At 42.3% G+C, this 12,985-nt stretch overlaps 1 protein-coding gene across 2 annotated transcripts in view; it reads right to left on the minus strand.

The window, feature by feature from the left end:
* COG3 (component of oligomeric golgi complex 3) overlaps positions 1-12,985 on the minus strand; it is a 60,512-nt gene that overhangs the window by 26,403 nt on the left and 21,124 nt on the right. Inside the window, exons 12-15 of one of the 2 annotated variants that reach the window (XM_060080049.1) lie at positions 11,839-11,978; positions 10,025-10,185; positions 7,297-7,405; positions 2,809-2,933 (exon numbers count right to left, since the gene is read on the minus strand). In XM_060080049.1, the coding sequence (XP_059936032.1) occupies positions 2,809-2,933; positions 7,297-7,405; positions 10,025-10,185; positions 11,839-11,978 (535 nt within the window). Of the gene's footprint in view, positions 1-2,808; positions 2,934-7,296; positions 7,409-10,024; positions 10,186-11,838; positions 11,979-12,985 lie in introns of both variants that reach the window. The other variant, XM_060080048.1, reaches the window with a different exon arrangement.

Here is a 12,985-nt window from a genome sequence, read left to right on the forward strand (position 1 = left end):
GGGGCTGACAAATAAAATACTAGTAAATCTAAATTATAGAACACTGTGCATGAAATCAAAGAATGCTAAATAGGAGGTGGTGAAATTCTTATAAAACATAATTAAGTAAAAACAAAAAACAAAATCAGATTACAAAATAGAACGTGAAGCATGATTAATTTAATTCTGCCATTTCTATATCTTCCTAGAGGTGTGGGATGTTGGTCTGAGCAGGGACTCCTGTCAGTTCCCCTGGAACTGATGGATGGGTAGGAGCAAAATTTTTATTATTAGGCCCCGTTCTGGGCTCTGGTCTCATACCTGATGCTTTATTCTCTTTTTGTACTGCTTCCCTAACTTCTGTTTCTCATGAGGCTACTGTATAGTATGAAGAGATGAGGGCTGCCTTTTGCTAGGAAGACCGAATATGCGCAGCTTAGATTGAGGCCCTCTCTTTCTCCTGCTCAGCCTTAATGGGGTTTTCATTGGATCTGTCTCCCCTCACCTTTGATTGGTAAGATAGAGAGGGAGAAGATTTGGATGTAAGCTACGTGAAAATGTAATGGGCAAGCCTAGGGCAGAAAATAAAAACAGGCAGAGTAACATCCTTGGGCCTACCTCTTGTTTGGCTAAAACTCCTGTTAGGCACCTAAGAGACTTCACCAGGGTCTGTGATGACAATGGGTTCTATGTGGAATGTGGCTCCGCATTATTACCCTTGGGATCCTGGCCCCACTGTAGGAAGTTTCTGAATCCCAACCTAACACCATCATTCAATACACCTCCTGGGGAAACCTGGGGAAGAAAAACTGCCGATGTCCAAACCCCCCTCTGGAAGAGATCTCAGCAGCTGGGCAGAAGGCTGAGACATCTAACTCTGCAGAGGTGATCTGGCCTCACCCCTAAAAGTCCCAGAACTGAGCAGAAGGCACTTTCTGGCTGAATTTCAAAATCTCCAAGCACAAATTCCAGTAACGATGCAGTTTAAAATAGACATCAAGTCGTGAGCACTCTAATGAACCAATGAGTCAACTGTGCAACTTTGCTCAGGCCTGAGGACTCTGAGGTACAGAGCATCTCAGAGTGGGAGGAGATATACATGTACCCTTCTGAACCATATTCTTAAGAAACAGTGGTATCTGGACAATTAATTACATGACCATTATATTTAATCACTTCTCTCTTTATATGCTGTTTCAGTTGTAACAATCAAATTAATTTTTAAAAAGTGAATCAGGGAATTCCCTGGCAGTCCAGTGGTTAGGACTCCACGCTCTCACTGCTGTGGCCCGGGTTCAATCCCTGGTGGGTGAACTAGGATCCCACAAGCCGTGCGGCATGGCCAAAAACAAAACAAAACAAAACAAAACAAAACAAAACAAACAAACAAATAAAAGTGAATTTAAATCACTGATTTTTATAAACTATTTTGGGTTTAACACTGACGATAAATAAATGTAGACAAATCTGATCATTCAGGGATTGATACTCATATCATTAAACTGGAATGCTTAAAATAAATGTTACCTAAAATAAATGCACAGTATAAGTTGGGGCTAAACAAACTAAAAGGGTACTGCTAATTTCAGCAAATAATTAAAATTAGTCCAGGGTTAGAAACATGTAATCCGACAACTACTTGTTAAGGAAGCTGATCTAAATTGAGTGCAAAACTAAATTAAAATAGTTGCATTTAGTACTAAATGTATATTATACCTATGTGACATTGGACATAACCTTTCTGCATCTCTTTTTCTTCATCTATAAACTAAGACAGATGAATTAATCAGTAGTTTTTTTGTTGTTTTTTTTTTTTTGCGGTACGCGGGCCTCCCACTGCTGTGGTCTCTCCCGTTGCGGAGCACAGGCTCCCGACGCGCAGGCTCAGCGGCCATGGCTCACGGGCCCAGCCGCTCCGCGGCATGTGGGATCTTCCCGGACCGGGGCACGAACCCACTTCCCCTGCATCGGCAGGTGGACTCTCAACCACTGCACCACCAGGGAAGCCCTAATCAGTAGTTTTAAATGTATTTGTAGCCATAGACACCTATAAAAAACAATAAAAGCTATAGGTCTTTTCCTCAGAAAGACACCAATACAAACATACAGACAAAATTTTACACACAACTTCAAGATGTTCACAGACTACCCAAAGCCCATTAGAGCAGCGGTCCCCAACCTTTTTGGCACCACAGACCGGTTTCGTGGAAGACATTTTTTCCACGGATGGGATAGGGGGTTGGTGGCAGTAATGGGAGCGATGGGGAGCGGCAGATGAAGCTTCACTCGCTGGCCCGTTCACCTCCTGCTGTGCGGCCCCGTTTCTAACAGGCCACGGACCGGTACCTGTCCCGGTCCATGGCCCGGGGGTTGGGGACCCCTGCATCAAAGGATTCTGAGGGTCTACAGAATGCTCAGGTTAAGAATCTCTAAATTAGGGGGCTTCCCTGGTGGCGCAGTGGTTGAGAGTCCGCCTGCCGATGCAGGGAACGTGGGTTCGTGCCCCGGTCCGGGAAGATCCCACATGCTGCAGAGCGGCTGGGCCCGTGAGCCGTGGCCGCTGAGCCTGCGCGTCCAGAGCCTGTGCTCCAACAACGGGAGAGGCCACAGTAGTGAGAGGCCCACGTACCACAAAAAAAAAACAAAAAAAAAACATAATCTCTAAATTAGATTGATCTTAAAGTTATCTCTGTATCTAAAAATCTTATTATTCTCATGTAATACCAAACAAAATATATTATATCAAGATCTTAAAATTTAAATTAAACGAATATTTGAAGTGAAAGAGCAAGCAATTTACAGTAAAGATACAAGAATTTACACACGTACATCTATACATCTGTACAATTTGGAGAGACAGACGAGAGTTCGTCGAACTGTAGGATACCACATTCCATGAAGATCTGCTGGAGAAATTGTGGTCTGTGTTCTCGGACTGAGAGATTCGGTTGAACCTAAAATCCCAAATGGAGAAGAAGACATTTCACACACGGAGGTCTGTCTTATTTGCATAGCAATTATAAACTGTTAGTTCTCAGTAGCTATCAATGGCTGGAGGTATCCATTTTCTCTAGCCTCGCCTTTAATTGTGAATGCCAAAGGAAACCTAAATCAGTGACACGTGAGATTTAACACACTGAGGACACACGTGACTACACACATATGTACACTCCAGCCTCACACACTCAGCCCAAGTTGCTTTCTCCAAACTGTGATCGATAATCTTCATGGACTACATGAGCAGTATACACATACTGCAGAATACCATGCAGCCGATAAAAAGGAGACAGATCTAGATGCCGTCATGTGGAAGCAAGCGGGAGGTGGGGGAGTGACAAGAAAACAAAGCATGTTAAGCAGGACGATTAATCAAAGCTGGTCTGCCTGACAGCCTGCCTTCCATGTGCTGAACTCCATCACTTATAGGCCTATTTAGTGTATCTAATTCCCAAGTGACCAGAGCTAAGTGCCCATCCCCCCCCCAAAGGCAGCCCCAGCAAGCGTGAGGAGGAGCATGGGGGGAATGTGCCTGAGCAGAGACACCTCTATAACGGATGCACCATCACTCTGGTGGAGGGACCAGAGTTCACACGAGCCAGGAAAGTGCAGCTGGGACCATACTTTGGGACAAGAGGGGATACTGAAATATGGACTGGATATTAGAGCACATCAGGAAACATTACTAAATTTTTTATTGCAATGATGGTTTATGGTTCTGTGAAAGATGCTCTTTTTTTTTTTTTGGAGAGGTGCTGAAATACTCAAAGGTAAAGTGGCAATGATGTCCATAACTTACTTTAAAATGATTAGCAAAAATATATACATAATACAATAAAATGTTAAGTATTGAATCTGGGTGGTGGGCACAGGTGTTCATTGCATCATTCTGTTTATCTGAAAATTTTTTAATAATAAAAAAAGAAAAGTAAAGCCAAGCAAAACAGAATTCCTTTTTTAAAAAAAGAGCTAGAGGGAATTCCCCTGGCAGTCTGGTGGTTAGGACTCTGTGCTTCCACTGCAGGGGGCCCAGGTCTGATCCCTGGTGGGGGGAACCAAGACCCCACAAGCCATGCGGCGTGGCCAAAAATTTTTTAAATTTAAAAAGAGCTAGATCTGCATATGCTCAGAAGGAGAACTGGAGCTTGCGGAGTGGATTTATGCAGGACAGGGCAGAGGGCAATGTTGGGGCTGGTGCTTTCACTTCACAGTTCTGTAAGCTTAGTTGTTTTTCAAAAGCATGTAATACTTGTAGAATTTTAAAAAGCTCTTCCATTAGGCCTTACTTTAAACTAAGATACCTACGTTATAAAAAATTTCTTAAGGAAAAAGAATAAACTGGACAAATTATATCACGGAATACTCAGGAGGTTAAGTATCCTTAGTTTTGCTAAGAATTAGGATATCTGTGGGATTCCTCCTTCAAAATAAAGAGCCAAAAGGGTACTCCCAAATTAAAGTTTAGTGCAATAAATGCATTTATGTAGTTCAAAGCCAGAAGTCAACTTATTTGTTCATTTTTTCACTTTCCTGAGAAGAGTTAATAGTTAAAATAGCTGACTGGGGAGAGTTTATTTACACAGCAAGTCGCCAAGTAAGGTGCCTACTGGCTGCCTCCTCTGAAGAGCCGAGCAAACCCGGCAGCAGGGCTTCTGCAGCGGCTCCCGCCGTGGGCCCCCACCACCCTCCCTCTGCGAGCCTGCCGCTGCCCTCGCTTCTCCACGCAGAAAACAAGGTCCGTGCGTTCTGAAGACACTCATCATCGGCCTCCTCACCCAGTGGGCCCTCCACCAACTTGCCCTGACACTACTCCCACGACATGAACATCACATCACTTAAAGGCCTCACTTCAGAGCCATCTCATTTTCTCACTTCCGACATACCCTGGAAGCAGAAGTGATAACACTCGTTCTTTTCTTTTTTGCTCCCCTTGCCACCAGACTCACCGAGCCTTGCTTCCCATCCCAAATTCCATCTCTATTCTGAACAGTATCAACAACCTTAGGGATGACCCATATGGTTATCCTTGCCCTTCTCAACTCCAAAGACCTTCACTTCCACCCCTGCACCCCCTACTCCAGACAGTTTCTTATGACTTTCTTTCAGAATTACTTTCTACAGACCTTCTTATTACTCCAAACTATTCCACCTCTTAATCAGGAAAACTCAGCACCCCACCCTCTAACCACGATATCCTCCCATTTCCTATTTCTCACCTCTTTACTCAAATCACTCTGCCGACCCCTCCTCCTCTGGCTTAATCACACCCTCTGACCCCTCTGGCGGTCCTTTCCCTGTCGGCCCAGCGCACCCCCTCCCTCCATCTGCTCCTAAGACTCTCTCCCCAGACTTCTGTTACTGTCACTCTACTCTCTGTCCTGGCTGATCTCATACAAGTCCGAAGCGTCAACAGTCCTCAAGCTTTACCTCTGAGTCAGCTGCCTCTTTATAGCTCTAGAGCAGTGCTGTCCAAGAGGACTTTTATGTGAATCAAAAATGTGACACATTAAAACGCCACATTAAAAAAGGTAAAACTAGGGCTTCCCTGGTGGCGCAGTGGTTGAGAGTCCGCCTGTCGATGCAGGGGACACGGGTTCATGCCCCGGTCTGGGAGGATCCCACATGCCGCGGAGTGGCTGGGCCCGTGAGCCATGGCCGCTGGGCCTGCGCGTCCGGAGCCTGTGCTCCGCAGCGGGAGAGGCCACAAAGGTGAGAGGCCTGCGCACCGCAAAAAAAAAAAAAAAAAAGGTAAAACTAGTGGAACTACTTTGAATATATTTTATTTAATCTAATAGATCAAAAATCTCATTATTTTAACATATAATCAATATAAAAATGACTAATAAGATACTTTTTTATTCTTTATTTCATACTAGGTCTTTGAAGTTTGTTGTGTATTTACACACAGCACGTTCGGACTAGCCACATTTCACACGCTCTATGGCTCCCGTATTGGACAGCATAACTCTAGACCCATTTAATACAGATCTCTCGGCTGTTCCACATGGACCTGACTCAATCTTCCTTAGCCCCCGTATCTAGTGTGTCACCAAATTCTACTGATTCAAACTTCTAACTCTATCCCTCATCTATACACTTCTCTCCATCCCCCCCCCATCAACGCCCTGGTTCAAACCACCTTTACCTTTCAGATGGAAAAACACAACAACATCCTAACCAGTCTCCACAGTTCTACCAACAACACCTTAATGTAATGGCAGGCATGAGTTAAAGAATAAGCTTTACTGGGGAAAGGTACAAGGCCAGGGTTGGTAAGACAGAAATGTACTCTAGTCTCTCCAGTAACTCTTCAAGAGGCTAACTAGACCAAGATGTGCATTAGGACACAGCATGCGTTCTATTCCAGAGGAGGAAATTGCAGCTCCCTATGGTCTCTCTTCCTATAGGGCAGGCGTGATAAAATGGCTTTGTCCGATGGGGAGTACTGAGGCTGTTTGGCAGTCTGGATTTGGGGTGTCAACTAGAATAAACTGATGATGCACTAAGCCTGGGGACTTGCGGGCAGCTGGGGCTCTCTAAAGCCCACGGAGTTACAGTACCCCTGCCTCCCCGTCAGTCCCACGTGGAGCTGAGTTTGAGCGTCACCCTTACAGCTGAGGGGTGAGGAGAAGGCGTGCCCGACTTCTCATCTAGCCAGTTGTCTAGATAACTCATCAGTTATCCAGGGTGACTCTTGGACAATTTTGTTCCTTGAATAACAGGTACCCTAGTCCAAGCTATCCCATACGTTTCTGTCCATTTTTTACCCGAGTCCTAGGCACTCAATACATTTTAAAAAATGCAAATCTGATGGTACAATTAGGTAGAATTTCAAAGCCCATGAGATTATCACCTGACACCTATCACAAGCTGGACTGTTTTGCCTGCTCCTTCCTACAGGAACCTGTACCCAAACATAGCAAACCACCTGACATCCCCAAAGCAACCATGGTCTTCCATTCTTGTATGCCGTCCTCCATGCAATTCTATCTTAAAACAACCTTATTCCACCTGGCTCTCTCACACTCATCAACACTACAGCTTTCAGATTCCACACCTCTCACTGAATCAGCCTTCCTGCAACCAAAGTTCATCCCCTTTCATAATTCTGATGCCCTTTTCCCGTGGTCCAAGAGTGTCCTGTGCCTACCTTTATCCTGTCACCCCTGAATTACGCCTGTGGCTTGCCAATCTCCCCCTGCTAAAGTGTGGGCTCCTCAAAGGCACAAGCTGTTTTTCTTGCCTGAGACATGACAAGTCCTCAATAAAAGTTTATTAAATGAATGAATAAAAGCTGGAAGCTAAAACATCATAACGTACCAGATTTTGTTAGATTATTAGGAGGCTCTGCTTCTTCTAACTGAACATCTGAAAACAAAGCTTCTGAAGGTGGTACCTTCTTCTGCTCATCTTTTAAACTCTGTGCAATCTGCTGTATAAAGAAATCAGAAGGAACATTAAAGTGTAGTTTTCAGCTGAGTTTAGCAATATGAACACATTCTTTCTATAAGGTAAAAAAATATATACTAGTTAATGGATAAATGAACTAATTAAGAGAACTATGCCAAAACAACACATGGAGATGAAAAAGTTAAATTGGTATAGAGTGTCTCTATTCTCATAAAGGCATACATAGCCTTTTCTGAACCACTAATTTCAGAACGATTACAAGGTATCTGCTGAAGAGAGTCAAATATACAAGGCTCAGATTAGAAGCTTAATTTTCTATTTTACATTTAGAAACAAAGTATTCATATTTAAGATTGGGTACATTCTAGATGTCAGAAATGCTTTTATCAAGGAGTTGGCAAACTCAAACTACAGGTTTTTTCTTTATGTGAGAACAGCTACAGTTTGTTATTTTTTAAGCAGATTTTTAAAAATTATCTTATGGACTGAAACTATTTAACTCTTTTTCGCTACCTAAAGAATATCATCAAATATGCACAGGTCACTAACTACTAAGTTGGCAATGAAAATCCTACTAATTTACATTGGTTATAAAGGTGGAAATACACAGAAATGAAGGCCTAACACAGCGGTCCCCAACCTTTTGGCACCAGGGACCAGTTTCGTGGAAGACACTTTTTCCACAGATGTCGGGGAGGGTGGCTCAGGCAGTAATGTGAGCGATGGGGAGCGGCTGTAAATACAGAGGAGGCTTCGCTCGCTCACCCGCCTCTCACCTCCTGCTGTACAGCCTGGTTCCTAACAGGCCATGGATGGGTTGGGGAGCCCTGGCCTAACAGACACCCACCTACCACCGAAAAGAATAGCCAGAGAACTGTTTAGGAGACAGGCTCTGTATCAGTCAGGCCCGTCCTCTCATTCTGCAAACAGAAACCGGAAAGTATAGCTAATCCCTAAATGGCACACAGATGTCACAGCCAGATCACCTTAACTCCCTGACCTTCACCAAAAGAAAAACAAAGCAAATAGATTTACTGGAAGCAGTCCACTTAAAACAAGAGGGCTACACAAGAAAACACTCAGGGGACTTCCCTCATGGCACAGCGGTTAAGCATCCACCTGCCAATGCAGGGGACACGGGCTCGATCCCTGGTCTGGGAAGATCCCACATGCTGCGGAGCAACTAAGCCCGTGTGCCACAACTACTGAGCCTGCGTGCCGCAACTACTGAAGCACGTTTGCCTAGAGCCCATGCTCTGCAACAAGAGAAGCCACCGCAATGAGAAGCCTGCGCACAGCAACGAAGAGTAGCCCCCGCTCACCTCAACTAGAGAAAGCCTGCGTGCAGCAATGAAGACCCAAGGCAGCCAATAAATAAATAAATAAAATTTAAAAAATAATAAAAAGAAAACACTCAGGATACTGGCCATGTGTTGACTAAATAAACATACCAAATGTATCATTAAATTAAACTGGGAGGGGGTATATAGTAAACTCAATCACCTAACACCCTATCAGACAGCACTATTAAAACAGGTATTCTATCTAGAATGTAAAAACCAATACAAAGGACACAAGGAAAGGAGGGGAGGAAGGGGAGAGAGCACAACTCCCCAGATCAGGCTGAGAAACAGACCTGTTTATACCAGTCTGCCCAAGAAGCTGGAGCTGCTGAAGGCCCCCACCAAGAAGAAGGGGGCAGCCTCCTCCTCCACCAAGATACCTTCCTAAGGATGCAACCCCAGCAGAGGCCATCTCCGCAGACCCCTCCTCTGTGCTCAGACCTGTGCAGGTGACCCCACGGGGAGGAGGGATATGCTCCCCAGAGCCTTGGGTTGTGCCTCAAACTTTACTGTGGGCCTGGCCCATGAGCAGGTGATCAGCAGGTCTGAAATGCACTGACTGGTTGGCTTCCCAGGGTTGCCGAGAACTCAGCATAGGCCAAGGCCGGGAGGATGCCTTCACCAAGTTCCTGTGTTCCCCCCTCACCCTTCCCATATCCAGTCTCCACTGGTTTAACCTGGAGCAATAAACCTGATTTTGTCATCCAAAAAAATTAATAGACAAATAAAAAGAATTTCCAGGTTCTAATTCTGTTTAAGCACTCATACCCTATGCATTATTTTAACTCTGTACAGCACTCAAAGAAAATGAAGATACACATGTAACTGAAAGATCAGTGAGATATACCTAAGTCTTCAAACCATAAACTGGACACCAGCACTGTGTAATTTTGAGGAGACAACCACCAGAGTTTTTAATGAGAGAAGACGACACATGGTTATGTGACCATCAACTCCGGTGGCTTATATGTTATTAATCCTCTTCTATGTCACTTAACAAAAAAAAGAGAAATCATAGAAAGCACTAATTCTATTTAAAAATTGAGAAGACACACTTCCTGGAAAAGGACAGAAAACCATATAGAATGTTTATAAAATACAACTTGAAGGAAGGACAATCTAACAAATTATTTCTGTTCAGTTTTTTTAAATTTTTATTTCCTATGATTTCATGGCAAGTTTATCTTGATTTTTGCATCCTGAATGAGAATTAAAAAGAAAAATCCTATTTTCACCAGTATAAAATATCCAAAAGTTGTGTGGGGTAGGGGAAAGATCAAATAAGAAGACCCTACCTCCATCATTACTAACTTATCAGGATATGCTAGATCTCCAGGAGCTGGTTTATAGCCTGTGATGTCTGTTTGAATGTAGATGTGGGTTCGGTAGACAAGTCGCTCTTGTACATCTTCCAACATCTGCTTTACTCCAGCTGCAAATGCCCCCAACTGTTCAGCTGATAAAAAAAAAAAGGTCAATCACCCATTCCTTCAGATTTAAAAAATACTTTCTTTAAACAATCAAAAATATTACAAAATTGTCTAGTAATAGTATAAACCACTCTTGCTTCAGGGACTGGATGTATTCTACTTTGGTATGACTTGATGACCTTAGAAAAATTTAATAAATGTCTTCCAATTTCCTCAAATTTAAAATTGGAAAATAAATTTGCCCTTACATCTTCTTCCTGGGACTCTGTGAAATAACTTCCATTATTAATATAAATAATAATCTTATTTTTAAAGTGCTTTGTGTTTTTTAAAAGGTATCTCTATAGCTTCATACCAATCCTGAGAGATAGCTAAAGCAGCTTATTAATTAGGTTATCACCCCCATTTTACAGATAGAGTCCCACAGATATTAAATGACTTGTTAACATTCTCACAAAGAAAAATGAATAAAAAAATAAAATGAGGGAATTCGTCAGCGGTCCAGTGGTTAGGACTCCGCACTTTCACTGCCAAGGGCCCGAGTTCAATCCCTGGTTGGGGAACTAAGATCCCACAAGCCGCGCAGTGCGGCCAAATAAATAACTAAATAAAATGAGATATGCGTTTGTATAGAACTTCTTCATTTCTAAGATGCCATCAACGTTAAGACACACCAGTGATTCAGTATCAGCTTTCTAAGGGCTGGGGAGTTGGAGGCATTACACACTCATATAAATATTTACATTAATTTTAAAAATCATCTTTAATTCAGCATTAAAATGGGAGAAAATGTACATCTTTGAATGAACTAAATGCAATAGAATAACAAACTCCGGAAGAGTAACAAACCTATAGTGTCTCTTAAGGAAAGTCAAAGTAAGGACAAAAATTTCTGCCAGTAAAATGATTACCTGAAGGGTATTTTTTAAAGGTACCTAAGTATCACTAGGAAAATCATGTTTTTTATGACAATCAAACCAATTGTTAAAGCATGTATTAGATGAATAAAGTAGAGCTACTCCAGATAATTGCTTTTCTTTATTTGTAATTTCAAAAAAGATGAATTATTACTATGTATGTATGCTAAAACAATTTGTTTTTTAAATTAAGACTATGCAATACAGTCAATTACTTTATGTACTCTGGTAACAGCGTACTAGAAATACCCAACCCAAGGTCAGTTCTCTATGGATTTCATTTTATTTATTTATTTTTTTTTCGGTACGCAGGCCTCTCACTGTTGTGGCCTCTCCCGCTGCGGAGCACAGGCTCCGGACGCGCAGGCTCAGTAGTTGTGGCACACGGGCCCAGCTGCTCCGCGGCATGTGGGATCTTCCCAGACCGGGGCACGAACCCGTGCCCCCTGCATCGGTAGGCGGACTCTCAACCACTGCGCCACCAGGGAAGCCCCCTCTATGGATTTCAGATGCCAGAAAGAATAGTAACTATAATTATTTTATTACCAATTTTGCCCAGATTTAAAAATTCTTTCCCCATTATTATTTAGTCACAGAATAAGATGCAATAATGCATCTTGATTCAAAAAGACAAGGCATCAATCCAAGTTTTAAAAATATTGTTTATATAGGGATGGGGGGGAGGTACTAATCTTTTTCAAATTCACTGAGCCATAGATATAATTTAAAAGACCTTTGAAATGATCATTTCTACTTATTTACCATTATTCTGTACATGATCTTCAAGCACCTCATTTTTAAGAATCCCACAAAGTTCCGATAAAGTCTCTAAGTGAATAACGTGAATGATCAATGGCCTGAAGACATCATACAATGACACACACAGTTTCTCCAAAAGTTCACTAAAATGAAAGAATAAGACATGGTTATCAGCAGTAATCCTTTCAGTATTTCCTAATAGTTTAAAAGTCATCCTTGATTGCTTCCAGCCAAAATAAAAAATAAAAATCTACTGGAAAATAGTATGTGGGAACATTATATAATGAGAAGTGAAAGGCTGAAAGTAATTCTGTGAACTGTTTTTGCTAGAATCAGTAATCAAGCTCAGAATTAATAAGCGATCCTCAACAATTAGCTGGCCCCAGCCGAATGTCAATTTATTACAACTTCTGTTAGCAATAATTTTGTGTATGTCCTTTCAAAAACAATAAAAAATATTTCAGTAGACTTAATTTTCCTTTTATAACCTACACCACTATGAATCAAATGGTGCCATTTTCCCCAGGAAAGATAGGTTCAAAACTCTTGAATACTTACAGACTTAGATAAACAAAACTCAAAATATTCTGGACATACACCAAGTATTTTGACAATTTTAAACATTTGAAAAGAAAAACATTAGGCTATCTATACTCTTTATATTGTCAACAGTACTCTTCTATATATAGTATTTCATCAAAACCGTAAGATATATTTGTCTCTTCCCCTTTACAAGAGTCATAATCTTGGAATTTTTTTTTTTTTTTTTTTGCGGTATGCGGGCCTCTCACTGTTGTGGCCTCTCCCGTTGCGGAGCACAGGCTCCGGACGCGCAGGCTCAGCGGCCATAGCCCACGGGCCCAGCCGCTCCGCGGCATATGGGATCCTCCCGGACCGGGGCACGAACCCGTATCCCCTGCATCGGCAGGCGGACTCTCAACCACTGCGCCACCAGGGAGGCCCATCTTGGAATTTTTTAACAGTCAAAATCACCAATATGAAGAACCCAAAAATGACTGACAGTGGGTTTGAAAGACACTTTGAGAAAAATAAGAAAAAGGATTTTAAATAGTATCTACGTTTGTAAGTGTCCTTCATTAGTTAGAATCATAGAATTTTTTAAATAGAAGGAATTATTACACTTAGTGTA

This window comes from Mesoplodon densirostris, chromosome 17 (genome assembly GCF_025265405.1).
Source record: "Mesoplodon densirostris isolate mMesDen1 chromosome 17, mMesDen1 primary haplotype, whole genome shotgun sequence".
Lineage (NCBI taxonomy): Eukaryota > Metazoa > Chordata > Mammalia > Artiodactyla > Ziphiidae > Mesoplodon > Mesoplodon densirostris.